The sequence below is a fragment of the Phalangium opilio genome, unplaced genomic scaffold (assembly GCF_054372755.1).
Source record: "Phalangium opilio isolate 3A_F unplaced genomic scaffold, DU_Popi_V2 ptg000362l_1, whole genome shotgun sequence".
In the NCBI taxonomy this organism is placed as follows: Eukaryota; Metazoa; Arthropoda; class Arachnida; order Opiliones; family Phalangiidae; genus Phalangium; species Phalangium opilio.
In genome coordinates this window covers 357,340-375,917 of record NW_028324231.1, presented here as the reverse complement: position 1 = coordinate 375,917, position 18,578 = coordinate 357,340, and the positions used below count along the sequence as shown (strand labels likewise).

Here is an 18,578-nt window from a genome sequence, read left to right as displayed (position 1 = left end):
AAGCCTTGTAATAGTTATAGGAAAATAGGAAATTTACAATTGATTTACAGGAAATTATAGGAGACTAGCTGTTACCCGCGGCATCGCTTGAGTGTAGTAAGAACTTCCATCAAGTATGGGTACATTATACTGATTCGACTAATATTTTTGTAGCATCCTAGGAGCGAAGGCACTCGGCGTCGCCCATCAGCTCGTCGGGACATTTTTTATTACTTTACACGCAGACATTCTATAAAGAAGGGTTTTTAAATATCTGGCCGCCATTTAAAATGATGGCAACAAATCGATCCTGAAAGACCATTCAGCCCGTCTATAGGTTAAAGGAATCCAGTGTACTAAATATTTGTGAAATCGGTTGAAACGCGCGGACTTTCTTACAAAGAGAAGATTTGTTACATTTCTGGGCGCCATTTATTAAGATGGCGGCGGATTGGAAAAATCTTTCTTAGTACGCGCCTACTACTTAGGAGTAACGTTCCTCCAAATTTTCAGCGTTCTGGGGCCAGCGGTTTGGGCTGGGCGATGATTATCAGTCAGTCAGGACTTTGATTTATATAGATATAGATGAATATTTAAAAAAACAGGAAAAGACAGAACTACTCTTGAAAAAATAGCAAAATACATAGGTTGCAAATGCTTTGAAAGTAATAAGACAAGATTTACAAAGGAACTTTGGTTTAATTATAATCATAAGTTCGTAAGATATGTTACATAAATTTGTCACTGGTTACTGAGAGCTTGTCTCGAAGTGACGTAAATGAAACGTCATAGATTCTCGTAAAGCGACGCCTGATGAGGCCGTGTCAAAGGCTTAGTACAGACTAAATAGGAAGATGTAGTAGAAAATCGCGAGTAGTCAATTCTCGCGTCGTTCTCGAACTAGCTCTCATTAAGTCTCTAGCATTTCGAAATATAGGAAGTGTCATACTTATGGAACGTAATCTTAGAAACATATGCTATAACCTTAAAACATCACAGACTTCCGTGACAAGTATTTTTAGAGGCTTCCATAGCTTTAGCTACATACCTCATGGAATACTAAACTTAAACTTAAAACACGATCGGAATATCTGAATCACAGAAGCGTTAGCCTGTATTGTAAATCCACGGTGGCTGATTGCTAGTAGCTAGTGGAAATCGCCATTACTTTCTGTCAAATTTCTGTTTTGAGTGATATATAACAAAACCAAAAGCGAGAGCGCACAAAATATCTACAATTTCAAAAAATAGGAAAATATAGGAATATTATCGAAATTATGAGAACTAATATAGGAAGACATCCGAAAATTGGAAAAATTATAAAATTTAGGAAATGTGGTCACCCAGCACAGGTCTATGGAATATGTTTGTGCACAGGTGTATATATTGTTTATTTTTTTTAGCCTAAGTCTAAGAATTATTGCATCCACTGTGCTTTGCACGTGAAAACGACGGGAAGGCAATTTGAGTTGGACTGGGCGTTGAAGCAATCAAGATTAATACTTCTATAATAGATGGTTAGGGCCTTGTTAGTTCAAACGCGGTAACTAATAAACGCGCAACACCACAAGACTTAAATAGAGCGCCTGCTTTTCAGTACAAGTTTTAAAATAATAGTTTCTAAACAGTTTTTACCTCTCCGAGTGACGTAGGTCACGGAGAGGTTCTAATTTCGACGTGTCTGTGTGTGTGTGTGTGTGTGTGTCTGTCTGTTGTTATTGACTTACACCCCAGGGGACCGTGTTCGCAGTTTCCGAATTGAAGCAAATGTGTTCGCTATTTCCGGACCGTATTCACAGTTCCCGGAAATTTCAAAACTTGAATATATCCACAAATGAACTGGCCACTATTACTTCATCTGACTAGTCAATTGTCTATTCTACATGAATACCAATCTGTACTTATTGGCTTCAAACACCACCATTTTGTGGTCTTTGCCCATTCCACATAGAAACCAGTCTGTACTTACTGGCTTCTATCACCATCATTTTCTGGTCTTTGTTTTTGTCCATCCCACATGGACACCAGTTTGTACACCTGGCATCTAACACCACCATCTTCTGGTCTTTGTTTTTGTCCATCCCACATGGACACCAGTCTGTACACCTGGCTTCTAACATCACCATCTTCTGGTCTTTGTTTTTGTCCATCCCACATGGACACCAGTCTGTACACCTGGCTTCTAACACCACCATCTTCTGGTCTTTGTTTTTGTCCATCCCACATGGACACCAGTCTGTACACCTGGCTTCTACTCCTTAAGGTTAAGACATACGCGGCGATCGGCCAGGGTTACGAGAAACGTCCGGCCTCCCAATGGTGGGGCTTCCACCAAAGGTTCACGCAATTGCGCTGTTCTTATCCATAGCTGCGATTCGACACCCTTATATACTACCTATTTGATGAAGGCGAAGCAACCGGCGTATGCTTCATTTCAAACGCCAATATTAGTCAAGTCTCTCAAGAATGTTTAATTGTTCTTTTTCAAAACGATGTAACGCTCAATAAGGCGAACAACTATCGAAGAAAATATTTAATATTAATTATATTTATTTTAATATTTAAGATAATCATGTCTCTCAACTCAAAATTAATACGGAAAGGGTAAAACAGCAGTCTATGTGTTTGTCTATATGTGTCCGTCCGTTGTAACACTAGTGCGCTGCGTTAGAAGTTCGTTTTGTTTTGATGTGTAAAGAAATCCTTCAGAACCTTAATATTCCCGTTTTCCATAATATAAAATGAATATGTGGAAATATTTTTCGTAATTATGATGCATTTAGTACTTTTGTAGCTTTAAAGCTCCGTTTCATTTTGATATTCCAAAGATTTTGTTTAATATTATTATTTAAAATGGATGTTTATATATTACTTAAGCTATACTACATCTGTTTATAGCATAATCCTTTCTAAAGTCACAGTGAATACATGCACAACGCTGCTATGTTGGTCAAATGAACTTTTATTTGTCAATAGGCCTAGTGAACCAAAAAGTAAACGTTTGGGTTTGGTTTTCGTTTCTGTTTGCAGAGACTTTAACGGTTCAGAGTGAGCCGAAAGATAAATACACTTTTAAATAATTAGGCTTAGATTTTATAATCATGATGGAAATCTGGGCCGCGTTCAGCAGAGCCCAGCGCTGCTAGCAGTGTCCTACATAACGGGATTTTGCTTTTGAATTTTGACGTCACGGTGTTTAGCGCTGAGCTAGCGCGGCCTTCAAAGAAAATAGTCGGCTTTTTGGATAACGTGACGTAAAACGCGTAGTTCTCAGCTTGGCGAAAAAACCATGGAGGAATTAATACAAATAACTTTATGGGACTATAGCTATTTAATTGGCGTGAAACCAGTTGATCACCCGAGAGTTTTAAGAGATATGTTATTTTCTAATTTTAATTATAAAAGTTGTTATCTATCTCTATAAATATGTTATCCTACAATTTTTGTTAAGCCTTGGTACCTTGCACGCTTTATTGCGCTAGCGTCATTTATAAAACGCCGATGACCGGAGATAAGCTATGACGACAGAGCTCACCGGTAAACATTTCCACAATCCGCTGTCTTTTTTGGTGAGCTCTGCTGAACGCAGCCCAGACCAGTGAAAGGTCTGATCGTAATCGGATAATAGCTTCGTGTTTTCATGCTTTTTATGGTACGCATTTACTTTCAGTGTGTGTAGCCACAAATAAGCTTTGGTGTTATGTAACTTTAACAGTCATGTTGTTAAACTAAGAAAATCGTTGAGGTGAAACGAGAGGATAGTGTTTACATGCCAACCCTGTTGTGAATATGGCTTTGAACATAGAGGGCATACAGTTGAGGAGTAGAAAATTGGGCCTTTACAAACACGTAAAGGTAATATCCCTCCAAAGTTGTATCTCTTCATTTCCCGTTTTTCCCCCATCGGATGATTTTAATGTGTACAAGTATATCATTATTGGATGTAAAATGTCGTCTGATTTACAGTAAATTTGCTATGCTTTGTATACTGCTTTAATATTTCATAAATTTTAACTTAAGAAACATTTCCATATCTGGCTAAATAAGTTTGTAAGTAGTCGTCTTGACTCGGAGAGGTAATATTTTGGTTTTCCCAACTTGTAATTCATATTAAGACTGAAGTGACAGATATTAATAAAAACTGTCTTTGTACACAAAGACGCGAAAAAGTAAGAGATAAGTGTAGAAAATTAATTGTTTGAAGTAACAGATATTCAAATTTTCATCTTTGAAGACGTGATTATAAAACATCAATTATTAGAAAAAATTTCTTATCTTAGTTTTTTTCACAAAAATTTCAGAGAAACTACCTTGATACTACTGTTTATTTTCTAGAAACATTTGCTTCGAGGAAGTTCAAATACTCGGATATCTGAAAAATAGAGCTAGAAGCATTTATTTTAAAATTGAAAATATTTCGAACCGAAAATTACATTCGCCCTTTGACTGTGATGTAGTTATTAGAGTCAAAAGGATCTGTAGCTTGATCATGATCTTTGGAGAGATATATATAACACGTCAATTTTTGAAACCTCGAAAACTTTAAAATTAACGAACACGTTTTGTTAAGTTTTCATGCTTATTTTATTTTGTCTGCTATCAACGATTTTCTGTCCATTTTATTCTCCTTTTAGGCCCGAATACTCAAACTAACTCTAAATTTTAAAAATAAAATAAAATGCGTACGTTTTCTATTTTTAAAATGATGCACATGTTTAAGGATAAAATATTTTACTTAAGGAATTTTGGTGAAAAAAACTAAGATAAGAAATTTTTTCTAATAATTGATGTTTTATAATCACGTCTTCAAAGATGAAAATTTGAATATCTGTTACTTCAAACAATTAATTTTCTACACTTATCTCTTACTTTTTCGCGTCTTTGTGTACAAAGACAGTTTTTATTAATTTTAAATGAACTCGGAATAAATTACTTAATGGAGATAACGGAAAAATTAGAAAATTAATAATTACTTTTTCAATCAAAGCGATGATGTTCGATCGTTTCCTTCATATTTCATCCTCTCAAAAAATAAGTTCAAAAACCAACTTGGAATTCCCGTCTGGTCGTTTCAGTCTTCAAATTAAAATAACAGTTTGCGTTTTTTTTTCTTTTCCTCTTTTCTGTGGCTTCTGCTGGCCTCTAAAACCTCGAGGATCAATCCAAAATCGAAAGACTGAACAAACCGATCCATTAGCGAGTTCACCCTCCTCATCCGTTTTCTAGTAACCGGAGACGGTCGTCCACATGTTGAGTTTGTTTTTTCCAATCACCGGCAGACTATAGTCAGGATGGATCGAGTATTTTCTAGTTAAAACACAAACTGGCGGCGCGGTTTTAAAAATGAGATCAGCGGGGAGGTAATTCGATCTTTCTTCATCCGATCCGAGGAGTGTTTTGCTCCGTGGTGGGACGCCTGAACAGTTACGGGATGGTTAGTATTTACACGAATGTCCGACGTAGGGCCGCGTTACTACTGGCACGCGGTGACGGGGAGCGCGGGTAACAGGCGCTCCGTTCTTCTCGCTGCTTCTAGCGAGTCTGAGACTGAGAGACTTCTCTCTTTCTGACAAGCTTGATCTCCGATGGATGGTTGGTTCTCCCTACAAAACTTAGCTGCTATGTTGGAAGAAAATCAGTTAACTGAGTTTTTCCCTCTTCTTGCTCTTGGACGGGACCCTCTCTCTTCCTCCACGCCTACTTCTTCCCCCTTAGTCTTATTATTATTCTTTTTATAAAGTTGCTTCGGTTCGGCCCTCGCTCATTTTTCAACTATAAGCCAGAATTTACCTTCCCTCCCAGCCTCTTCAACGATTTTTGGGGATAACGTTTAACTTTAATTTTGAGTGGGTTTTTATGTTGATTGGAGTGTTGTGTAGTTGAAATCCTAGTTTTTCTGTGATAAATTAGGGTAACGTTCTCTTAAGGGTTTTTGCGAGGTTGTTTACTATTACCAATTTTTATTCGAGGGGCAAGTCACATCTACGAAGCTTACGTCAACCTAATTTCAGAATAACCACAGTTATAGATGAATTTTTTTTTCAAATTTCTTATTTATTTTCACATATTTCTCCAAGATACCTTTAGGGTTGGATTATGAAATCCAAGCATTTCACGAGATCTCGCCTGGTGCTGTGCCAGTACTCGATAAGATTCGAGTATTCGTCTCAATACTCTATAAAAGTCCAGTATTCGTCTCGATACTCGATAAAGAGTCGAGTACTTGGCTCGATACTCTATAGAAGTCCAGTGTTCGTCTCGATGCTCGAAAAAGTCCAGTATTCGAATCGATAAGAGAGAATTTTGATACTCGAGAGTAGACTCTAAAGCCAAAATTCAAGGATCGCACAGCCCTAATTATGCCCCAACATTTATTAAGAGATACGTTTAAATCTCCCGCTTACGGACGTGAATCTCAGGAAATACCTAATTGTTTATATTGTTGACAACCACCTTGTTTCTTTCCTGAACTTGAGTTCTCAGCTGCTATGATAAAACGTCCTCTCAACTCTCGTTACAATCCTGCAGGCAAAAGTCGCTCTCCCCCAGCTCCCTCCTTTGTAGTATTTCCACTCCACTCCGTCCGTCTCCCGCTCGTTAGCGCAGCCGTCAATTTCTTGTATTCGTTTTCTTAGACCATTTTTAACCGACCATACCCCCCCCCCACACTTTCTTTTCCAGGCTACAAGCTCCACTCCTTTTGAATTTCGTCCATTTAACTTTTGAACCCCCTTTGGGGTTGTATGTCTCTTTCTCGTATGCCTCGATACTTATCTGCTGGTTTGGTACGGAATTTCAATTGTTCCAAATTGCCTTTTTAACTCCTTAGAGGGAAGGAGGTTGAGCTATCTTTATTTATATTGAAATTAGTTATCGTTTAAGGTTTTTTTCTCTCTCGTAACAACGAGTTACGCGTAACAGTGTATTTGGGTTACGGCGGAGTGGTTTTAAATAATGGGGTTTTCTTTTTTGGGTTTTCTTACTTATATATATATATACAAGAAGTGATATCTAGTTTATTAGGGGGAAGGTATAAATTCGCCACATTTCCAGCTTTATCTCCAGTCCAAACGTAGCCTGTCCGGAGTTAATCCCCGCCTCTAAATAACAACCAGCATCTCATTGGTTCTTGAAAACTCACGTCAGCGCGACGCGAATGATAAAAAATTACGTATTTTCCGACTGAGGAGAGGCGAAATAGCCCGGCCTCCTTTTACGTCCCCCCTTGGATTTTAAAAGGGGGACTGGGACTTAGGCGCGCGAATACTTAGGCATCTTAAGCCTTCTCCCTAATAAACTAGATATCACTTCTTGATATATAGTTGTAAGATTGGGAAATAAAAGGGGTTGATTGATGTTATTGTTGAAGATTAGTGTTTTTGTTAAGCGCTAGCTGGAAATTAGTATTATTCGCAAGTTTACAAGCGAGTTTAATGGAACGGGATTTTTCTTTTTATTTATACGAAGGGGTTTTTGATGATGGAATGTATAATGAACACTGGATTTACATGATTAACGGGTTTTTGTAATTTAATGGGATTTTTTTTAGTTATGAAAAATCTTCCTTGTTATTCTTTGATTATATCTGTATTTAATGTGGAATTAGAAACTTACTAACAGCGAATTTTGTGGACTTAATCTCGATCATATAGGTCAGGAAATTTAAAAATGGGCCCAAAAAAACCTCAGGGAATTTTTGACAATTGATTTCTTGGGATTTATGAAAATTCCAACGTTGAATGTTGAGTGGATTTATAAAAATGATTTAGTTAAAATTGACAACTTCGGGCTGAAAATAGTCCGAAAAAGACCTGTACAAGTCAGGGAATTTTTGACAAAGTCAGGAGAACATTTAGGATAATTGATTTCTTGGCATTTATGAAAATTCCAATTCCAACGTTGAATGTTGAGTTTATTTATAAAAATGATTTAGTTAAAATTAACAACTTCGGGCTTAAAATAGTCCTGGATAAGTCAGGGAATTTGAACTAGAAATTTTTGTGGCTACCCTGTAATTATTTTTAATTTAATACCGTATATAGATTTAAAATATATTTGACTTAAATTGAGTTAAGTAACTTTATTTATAAAAGCCTAAAAGCTATCGGCTTATTCGAAAATCCCTGTAATTAAATAGGATAATAAAATTCTCTGGCGGTCGCTATACCTGGTCCTCGACGTCGAAGAAATAAGACGCCAGCCATGTAATTCTTATTCAGTAATTAGCTAAGTTGACGTTGTTTCCGTAAGAATTAAGACGGAGCTTTGAGAAGCCGGGAGGGAATGGATACTGTTTGCCTCTTTAGGGGTGGATATGATAAGAAGACTTAACGACATATAGGGATAGGGGAGACTATAGTTTAATTGCTTTTTAAAGACGTTGGTGCCCTGCAATAATTGGTGGAACGAGCTACGAATTTCAATCGCGTAACATCTTGCCTCTCCGCTCAATTAGGCCCAAATTTTTACGACGATGAAAGGCGTTTTGCATTTTTAAACCATCATTTTTTGTCCCTCTAACAAGGTAAATACGACTTAACAGGTTAAGTTCAATAAGAATCTCGAGAAACCTATTCAAACGCTAATATAGAAATGATTACGTTTCTTAACCTGTCTATTTTAATCTAATAGCTTTATATACCGTGCACCCGAATAATTTTAAAACTCTATTAAAAGCAAAGGAAAATCTATGAAGCGAAAATATATTTTTTTTTCGTCAAAAATAAATAAAATTATACCTAAAAATATCGGGGATTATTTTTTTCCCTGAGGGGAGAGGGTGTTGGTATTTTTATAAAATCAAGTTATTTTCGGTTGAAAAACTCGTACCAAATTCAAGGTGAAGCCTTAGATATCATTAATTGCTTATAGGCCTACTTGTATCAACAAAGACTGGTTGATAAATTACTTGGGATACTTCAATAATTTATTAAAAATTATTTTTTTGAAGCGTAGCAATTAGGAAAATTTATCCATTACTTGATTAGGTTCTCTGATAAGCTTTTAATTGGTGGTGCGGGTATAATTAACAACCCTGAATTTCCACTGTAATATAAAGCGAAAGTTAAATTTAAAAAAAAAATAACATCCTTAATTTGTAATTTTGTATTTTAATTTCAAATTGAGATGAAAGAAGTAAATTTACGTCCTTGAACTTACTTTATCCATAAAAATAAATTTTAATTTGGTAGTAGCTAGTTTTAGCCTCATCAAGAAGCGATATCTAGTTTATTAGTGAGAAGGTATAAGATGCCTGAGTATTCGCGCGCCATATGCCCAGTCCCCCTTTCAAAATATAAGGGGGGACGTAAAAAGAGGCCGGGCTATTCCGCCTCTCCTCAGTCGGAAAATATGACTGTAATTTTCGTCATTCGCGTCGCGCTGACGGGAGTTTTCAAGAATCAATGATATGCTGGTTGTCATTTAGAGGCGGCGGGGATTAACTCCGGACCTCCGTTTGGACAGGAGATAAAGCTGGAAATGTGGCGAATTTATACCTTCTCCCCAATAAACTAGATATCACTTCTTGGTATAGCCACCAATTTTGGGAGTTTTTCTTATTTCTTTCTTTTACTTCTTACAAACGTCAGGGGTCCGTTGGCTCCTTATAGATGAGGGAATACCGTGACGCGCTCCAATCATGACCCTGTTGAGTTATTTTAGCAAACAATCAAGGAGAAAAAAAAATTTACGTCATCCCCTCCCGCGTCCGCCGATGGCGTTTTCCATTTCATTTCTCGCGTGCGCACTTAGTGTATTCCTTGAAAGCTGAGATAGCCCCGGCCGGTCGCTTCGTCCTGTCCAAATGCGCGGCTAAGGAGCTGCGGGCACCGAGGCACGCATCCTCCAACAAAGTAGAGAGGGAGAAACTCCAAAAAACCAGAAAAATTGTTTTAAGAAGTACACTTTACTTTAACTGTCAAGCTCTTATTAAATGAATGCATTTCGTTTTTCAAGGAATATTATTACACCACTGAGAAAGGAACGGACAGTTCTGTGCTAAATTGCAAGCTAATACATAGTTTTCAGACTAGAAGGAATCATAACACTTGCCGAAGGAGACCACCCTTACCGAAAATACCACCTCTAAAAAACGTCTTAGGTTGGGATGAAGACGTTTTTTAGAGGCTTTTTTTCGGTAAGGGCAGGCTTCTGGTGTTACGCAGGAGGCCATACTCTGGTGGAGTCAAAAGCCAGCCCTCCTTGTGTTAATGGTATGAATCCTTCTAGTCTGAAAACTATGTATTCACTATATCTATATAAATCAAAGTCCTGACAGACTGACTGATAATCAACGCCCAGCCCAAACCGCTTGCCCTATAGAAGGCGAAAAATTTGCAGGAACGTTACTCATAAGTAGTAGGCGCGTACTAAGAAAGATTTTTCCAAACCGCCGCCATCTTAATAAATGGCGCCCAGAAATGTAAAAAACTTTTCTCTATGCAACAAAGTCCGCGCGTTTCAACCGAATTCATAAATATTTGGTATACACTGGTTTCCTTTAACCTATAGACGGGCTGAATGGTCTTTCGGGTCCGATTTGTTTCAATCTTTTTAAATGGCGGCTACAAATTTAAAAACACTTCTTTATGGAATAATTTCCCGACGGGCTGACGGGTAACACCGAGAGCCTTCGCTCAAGGGTGCTACAAAAATACTAGCCATCAGTAAAATCTACCCATTCTTTATATCATTTTGTTGAAAGTTCTTATTACTAAAACAGGCTCCGCTAAAACCTTTCAACGCGAATTCGTATTCCTGTAAAGGTTTATGTAATTCATGGCTTAGTTATAGGTACTCTTATAAGAAAACAGGTTTTTAATATATTATATAGACAGATCGTGGTTAACAGTTAACGAGCTATAGAGTAGGGTGGGGGGATGGAAGGTTGAATTAGAGAGGCTTAAAACACACTCGCCCCTGCTGAAGTTCCAAAACATAATTTCGTTTTGAGACAAATTTCGTGCGCTTTGAACTGGCCTCTGGCATTCTGTTATATCAAAGCTATCTTTCGATAATATTTGCATTGCTTTCTTTTTTAAGGTTTAAATCTATAGTCCCCCTCTAATTTTCATTCTACCAGATTTTATAATGGTTATGGATGGGTCATTACCTATCAAATATGTTATTCATATTTTTATACCCAAGTGGAGAAAAAATACAATTTTCTTATTTTCAAGAGGCCTTTTTTTTGAACTGACGTTTGAAAAAAAAAAATTGTTTTTATGTTTTTAAGTGTTTCAACTTTTTTGAATCCTTGAAACCCTTTTGTAATAATGTTATTTTAAACAATGGAAATATATTAATGGTGGGCTATGTGTTGGGTTGGGAAAAAATAATAATTTTAATAATAGACAGCCTCTCTAATTTGATACAGGAATATGTTAATGATTTTGTAAATAATTTAAGGGGTTTGAAATACTTAAAATACCATTTTCAATACAATACGTCAAAAAAATATCTATATATTTCGCTTGAAGAGTTACCCAATTAAAGTTAACTAATTAGTTAATGAGCAACCAATGGTCCGATTTTTGAACTCTCGTTTAATTTAATCAGCATAATATCCTCATCGAAACAATTAAAAGGGAATTTAGAAGCCCTTATTACCTCATTAAAAACTCTGGCGCCTAGTTCAATAAGTTTACCCTCTCTTAGTTAATCACCTTCATTAATTTTAAAAGAAAAATAATAATTATTTGCTAACAATTTTAATTGGTTTGGCCCCGTTTTGATCTTGGGAGTCAGGCGGGACCACTTCAAAAGTCGTAGGTTTTTATTTCAGTTTTTAATACGTACACGAGATTTATTTATGACAGAAGTTCACAACTTAAAGGTTTTAAATAAAGTTATGTCACTTTGAAATAATCGCGAAGAGAACACTTGAAATTTTGAGCAAATCAAAATAACTGGTAAATATCAGTTCTCAAGATTGTTTTCTTTGTAATATAGTATTTATTCGAAGACAAAGATTTCGTATTTAAACCAAATATAAATAAATTGGCGGAAATAAGATTTGAAGAAATAATCAGGGTGGTGGCCCCCCCAATATTTATTTTTCTCTTGGGGGGGGGGGGAGAAATAACTCTGGCATTTCAACGGTTTTGATTTACGACTTCATGGATAAAAAAAACTTGCGCACCACGCGTTTCTCTTTCAATTTCTAAACGAATTTGTGAATTTCCACGTACGAATTTCGTTCATTTTAAATTATATTTTAAACACACTTTGACGTATATGGAAATATTTAATTACCATAATTGCTCTCGTGATTTACTTTTTTTTCTTGTTTTAACTATGTTAAGTTCTTCAATTTATTCGAGACTCGCGCAACGACCCAAGACAATACAGAATTAAAAACATCCCCTTCCCCTATAGAAATATTTTGGAATTTATTCCCTGTAGATAATAACTTATTCCACGCATATTGAGAAACGTTTGTCTTATTCCGACTGTATTAAAAGTTTCTTTTTAACTTTTATTTGACTTGGGGGTCGCCAAGTCCCAGATGGAACGAGTTTACTATATGAAGAAATACATTTTTTCATACTCTTTGGCATATTCTAAGATAAGAAATATTGTACGTTAGGATTACCACCACCAAAGACGCTAATATGTTAATCACAATTGGGGGTTATCGGCATTGGCTTTTTTTTATGAATTTCATCAGAATGATATGCTGTTTTTTCATTTTCGAAATACTGTATATGTCGAAGAAAATTAGCAAATAAGCAAAAGATACCGTTCTCTAAATCTCAGTCCTTATTGATACCTCTACTATGAAGTGTCGTAACTATGGTTAAGAGATGCTGGAAAATAATTTTGGTATAAGATAGCTATGCCATACTTCATCCCTTTTCAATGATTCCTAATACTTGGGGTTAGGACAATCAGCGCTCGAGTAATTAGGCAAAATATCAAATATAGCCTTTATACTCTACAATTTAAGGCTTAGTTACACAATTACTCAATTATACCATTCAAGTTCAATTGACTACGACGGATTGCTCATAGTTTTCGTTCATACGGGGACCCCGACCACGGTACCTTAATTTTGATACTAGGAAATAATTTTTTTGGCCTGTTCTATAAACAATCGTCTAATTCGTCTCAAATATCTTACAATTTTATAAAAAAACAGAGAGGGTAACAACAAGAAGCGATATCTAGTTTATTAGGGAGAAGGTATAAGTTCAACACATTTCTAGCTTTATCTCCAGTCCAAACGTAGGCCCGGAGTTAATCCCCGCCTCTAAATTACAACCAGCATCTCATTGGTTCTTGAAAACTCACGTCAGCGCGAAAGCGAACGACGAAAATTACAGTCATATTTTCCGACTGAGGAGAGGCGAAATAGCCAGGCCTCCTTTTACGTCCCCCTCCCTTGTATTTGAAAGGGGGACTGGGACTTCGGCGCGCGAATACTTAGACATCTTATACCTTCTCCCTAGTAAACTTGATATTGCTTCTTGGTAACAATTAAACAGACTAACTCTTAACTGCTGCTGTAGGAAATTGACAGGGACCTTTCTCGTAACAAAGTCTCTATTACCATGGCCTTTAGAAACGCGAGTAAAGTTTTGAAGAAAAACAGAAAAATCACATAGAAACATCCATAAAAAAAAAAGAAAATTGGGATTGAAAAACTTCAAAAAACATAAGAGGCTATCTGATATTTTTACAGATGGAAAGAGAATGTATTTCTTTTGGAAAATTTCGATATTCGTCTGGTTCGCACTGTCGCTACTGTTACAAAAACTAAATATTTGAGCTCTTTAAGTTATCCAAACACCTCTTTGTAAACGCTAGCAAATATACGTATGGAAACTGGCTTCAACGAGTGTGTACTGTATACTTTTTATCTGTGGGGGCGCGAACCTCGTATACCTATCGTCGCCACTAACCATAAGGGGGCGAAAAAAATAAAGACGTTAGCTTAACTCCACAGTCTCCTCTTAATTCGGTTGAGATACATTCCAGATGGTCTCACCTCCACGGCTGACGCTTTTCTTCAGCGTAAGTTTACGCAGATTGCGAGAGAGAGAAACGGATCGCAACATATATTTATATTTCATGGAATGCTTTAGTTTTTTGCACTGGCACGTGTGTATTTGCCGAAAGAGTCCGGTCTTATGGCCCCTCGTAAAGATCCCAATTGGGATTGAACTCCTAAGGTTAACTAAAAATCAAATTAAATTATTTTAATTTGCGTGGTTCCGTTTGCGTTTTCCCAAAATATTGGTGTGAAATTCTAAATTATTTATTTAATTTTTTTTAAAGAGAGCTAGGGACCTAGGGTTGTAGATTGAAAACAGAACGAGTATTTTTGATGATAGCATCTCAAGATATGCCGTAATACTTTTTTAATTTTAATTAAGTTTAGGTAGTGGGACGTCTGTCACGACTAATTTCACCCTTTCCCTTAATTTAATAACCCATCAGTTGGAAAATTATTTCATAACTCTGCTTTCTCTCTCTCCCACATACTCATCTCACCTGTCACAATCTCGAAAGGTTCTAACCCACTCTTCCCTAACCATTGCACAAACCCCAAGTGACATTGACGACACACATGACGTATAACATCTTTTTTATTTTTATAAAAACATTCCAAACATTTTTTAAGTGGGTTATTTTTTAAATTAGTGCTTTAGACTTGGTAATATTTCATTCCCGTTTTTTTTAAAGATATGTTTAAATTATTTATTTATTTGACTCAACGTTGCCTATGAAGCTCATAATTAGATGTAAACTGTCCTTTATCAGACAACGATAAACTATATTATATCCTCATTCATATCTTCAGAAGTAAGATGAGACTAGAAGTACTGAGCTAACCAAATTGTTCACTTGGCGAAAGTGAATATTCTTGATAACACACCAACCTTTGGCCCTCTGGTAGCGGTTTCTGAATTTTCCCTCCCAAAACGTGAGACGCTCGTGGCGGTAGATGGCCGAACTAGATTCAAGGAGCCGCGTCCGTGTTCCGCGGCTTTAGCTTGAGGGGAAGGGGGTAGGAAATTTTTTTGGAACTCGACCAATTTTTTTCTCTCTAGTGTAGGCGCGATGGAAGCGGTGGCATAAAATCCTCAAATTTGTTCACTAGTGCCAGGATCTACTACCAATGCTAGAGCTCTTTACTTCTAGTCTCATCTTACTTCTGATATTTTGTTACAATAGTAGTCTTGTTAAATAAAGGAGCAAGTAGATATGATATTTAGAATGTTTATTCAAGTTTGTTACACAGTTTAACTGTTTAAACATAGTTTACAAATTTTGAACATTTTTAAACACAAAATAAGGCTTACGGTTGGACCAACATATCTTTAATTTTAAAAATTTACAAGAATTATAGAAGAAATGGAGGACAATTTTATACACAAAAAAATCATGCTTATATTAAAAAGTTTCAAGAGGTTTAAAAAAAATGGAAAAGCATTTATCGTATCACAAAATATTAGAGATCTTTTAAGTATTTAAATCTGAAGATTTTTTTATTTAAAAGTCTTCTTCGTCTGGAACAGAAATATCAATATCCACACAACTCCAAACAAAGCTAGATGTATCGGGATAAGGAGAGTGAACAGCGACAGCGGGCTCTGGGAGAGGGATTTCAAATTTGGGAATCTCAGGTGAGCTAATGGGGCTAACGCAGGGGGAACGTGTTGCAGAGGGTGGTGTCAGAACCAGAGGAAATTCTGTTTGTTGTAGATAAACCATATTAATTGAAAGCGGGTAAATTTTTTTTTAATGAAGCAAGTTTACCATTTTCCTCTATGGGTGGCATTCTAGTCCAAGTATCAATCCAGTTTGGATCGGCTTCCAATACTTCCATTTTCTTCTTCATGTTTTTCATGATTGCATTCATGTCAAGCCCACCCTAATGATTATTAAAAATAGGTTTCTCGATTCATTAATCGTTACTATCAAAACTTTTAAGAAATTTACCTTGCTTTTACTAATAACTGGTGTTAAACCCTTGGATTTTCCTTCAAATTTTGATGAAACTCCAGGCGTGCGACCCGCGGGATAGACTAGAATAAATATGGATATAAAGTTTCCAAAACTTATGGAAATTTTAGGTTAGTTGTTAATGTAACTACAAACCATTTTCTTTGGCAGCAGGATGGGCAGATTGATTGGGTAGAGGCTTTATGGGCTGCGTAGACTCCTCTTCCCTAGCAGAACTTTTGCGAACGTTGGTTGTAATACGTAATCCTAAAATTAAATCAAGAATAACACTTAATTGCATGGGATAAATAACTGTTGAATGAAATTACAAGTTCAAAAATTATCAAAGGCTTAACGTACCTTTTCCCATTGATCTGTTATTATCCGCCATAATAATAACTTTCACTAATAACTATTAAAAGTATTTGAAAATTCCGTTAATTCTCAAACTCCGCACGTTAAACTAAATTTAAATGCACGAGCTCCCGCGAAACGTTTAAATAGCGCGAGAATTGTAAACAAACGAACGAGGATTCCCCAAGGACGGTCACGTGACAATCTCAGAAACTCAGACTCGCTGAATGGTGCTGCCGCCTAACGGCTAACCAATTAACGGCGGGATTTTCAAATTATAGTGGCAAAGGTGGAAAATTGAAAGTATGCTTAAAGTTACGTTTGGTTTAATAAAAAGTTAGGCCAACTGCTAAAAAGAGATTAAACGTAAGTCAATTACTATAATTTTATTTATTTATTCATTCATTTTGCTCACAACAGTTTTGCATTTAAATGTCGTGTAAATAATTATTTTCGATAGATCTACAAACATTTTTTGATGCCATAAATAATTTATTTATACCAATACCGAGATTTCAGCGGTTAGTTAATGACAATATTTAATTAATTAACAAATATGATTTACCATTTATTTACAATAATAATAAGTTTTTAAACTTAAAATAGAAATTCTTGAATTCCAGCTCAATTGTAGTTGCCTATTACCGCTTAAATAACTGAATTTTAAATTATTTTATTAATTATTCATAGTAGGCACTTTAGTAAATGTTTTCACAAATATTTAATTAACTATTAAAATCTTAATTTTATTCCTTTTTCTTATTCGTAATTTTTGGCTTAATCTGAAAATTACTCTCAAAAGAATTTAATTTTCTTTTACAAATTAATAATAGTACCACGCTTATTATTTCTTCTAATTTCAATTTATCTACCTATTAAAAAGTTTTCCAAATATTATTTTAAGTATCTTAGAGGAAAATTTGATCCATTTCAATCTCAGAATTTAACCAAACTAAAATTCATTTAAAACTTAATCTGAATTATTCCAAAGCTTTCCATCTGAAAATGATTAAAATACAAATTAGTTAAGTTTCTCTGGAAGGGTAATAAACTTAATTAAAACCCATAAAATACTCACCGATTTGACCCTGTATCTCCGGATAAACACAGTTCTTCCACAAACAACCTTTCTTTTTTAAAACGTTCATTCACATTTTAACTTTCCAACTCAAGTATAATTACAATTAAAGTAATAGACCCTCACGGGCCTTAAAATTAAGGGTAAGTAATATTAATTACTTATAAACGAAGTTGACAATGAATTTTGTTCATTTTATCATAATATTCATAGTGTTTTTTTTTTCTAAGTCTACTTTTGTGAAACTCGACGACAAAAACTATTTGCAATTATTTATTTTTATCAATTAATTTATATTCTTCGGGGATTTTGGTTTAACATTTTTATCCGAAAGGTATGACACTCGTGATTGGTCGACAAACATGATTTCCAGGGGCCAATAGACCAATTAGGGACTTTCATCCGCTTATTCAAAGGGTGTTGGCAAATTGGTGAGGCCGTGGGACTTTTTTTTTGCCCAAAAATTTAAGTGACCGCACCATTTAAAATGATTCATCGGTGGGTAATTTCACATTGGGGGGAAAGTATTAAAGATATTTTTATTTTACCCGCGTTTATTAACTTAGTATTCAAAATGGCGCCAAAGTTTTCTTCGATTTTGTTTCGTCTATTATGGCGCGCGTTTGTTTCGCGCCACTAGTTTTGCACGTGCAATCGTATTTTTCCAGTATGGTGACGTCGGAGGCGCGATGGTTTTGATCCCGATGCTCTTTACGCAAACTTCCACCCCCACAGTTTTTGGGTTTCTTAGCGGACGATCTTCCTGGGTTCCCGCAACGCAACAAGTTCCTGAAGGCGCGTTTAAATTCGCGGCTTGAACATGCGTAGATGATGGGGTTAAGGCAACTGTTGCAATAGCCAGTCCAGAAACATATGTCGAACAACAGGGGCGGCACGTAGCACCATTCGCACAGGGTACCTGCAACGGAAATACGTAGATAACAATTACGCCACAGTTTCTAGACACCCAAAAGGTTACGCTCGCTTATTTGGCGCCAAAAAGGGAAGTTTGCCCATGTCCTAAATCCCAATTCTTAATCTCTACCCCCCCCCATTTAAGCGGGCGCCTTTTTAGTTTGGCTGGAAAATGTTTCTACTGCAGCCCAAAGCAATGACAAAGTCTCTCCCGTCCAAAGACCTTTTAAGCTTTGTCGTTTACAAAGAACTTTCTCAAGATGAAGCGAAAGTAATCTTTCTGTTATGTTTATTGAGGGTT

The 18,578-nt window shown here is 36.1% G+C and overlaps 3 protein-coding genes across 4 annotated transcripts in view; all 3 read right to left on the bottom strand.

The window, feature by feature from the left end:
* Positions 1-120: 120 nt before the first annotated feature.
* Positions 121-18,578, bottom strand: part of LOC149597306 (DNA topoisomerase 2-binding protein 1-A-like) — an 85,937-nt gene continuing 67,479 nt past the window's right edge. Inside the window, exon 5 of one of the 2 annotated variants that reach the window (XM_089861019.1) lies at positions 121-1,484. In XM_089861019.1, coding sequence (XP_089717145.1) covers positions 1,397-1,484 — 88 coding nt within the window. In that variant the 3' untranslated portion in view covers positions 121-1,396. The remainder of the gene's footprint in view (positions 1,485-18,578) is intronic. The other variant, XM_089861020.1, reaches the window with a different exon arrangement.
* On the bottom strand, positions 15,189-16,476 carry LOC149597309 (uncharacterized). The gene is made up of 5 exons (XM_089861001.1): positions 16,291-16,476; positions 16,087-16,197; positions 15,928-16,013; positions 15,745-15,859; positions 15,189-15,677 (listed from the first exon to the last, which is right to left on the bottom strand). The coding sequence occupies exons 1-5, from the start codon at positions 16,319-16,321 to the stop codon at positions 15,478-15,480; spliced, it is 543 nt and encodes a 180-aa protein (XP_089717127.1). The 5' UTR covers positions 16,322-16,476; the 3' UTR covers positions 15,189-15,477.
* Positions 17,327-18,578, bottom strand: part of LOC149597307 (alpha-1A adrenergic receptor-like) — a 61,212-nt gene continuing 59,960 nt past the window's right edge. Inside the window, exon 6 of the mRNA XM_089861068.1 lies at positions 17,327-18,281. Within this exon, the coding sequence (XP_089717194.1) occupies positions 17,932-18,281 (350 nt within the window). The 3' untranslated portion in view covers positions 17,327-17,931. The remainder of the gene's footprint in view (positions 18,282-18,578) is intronic.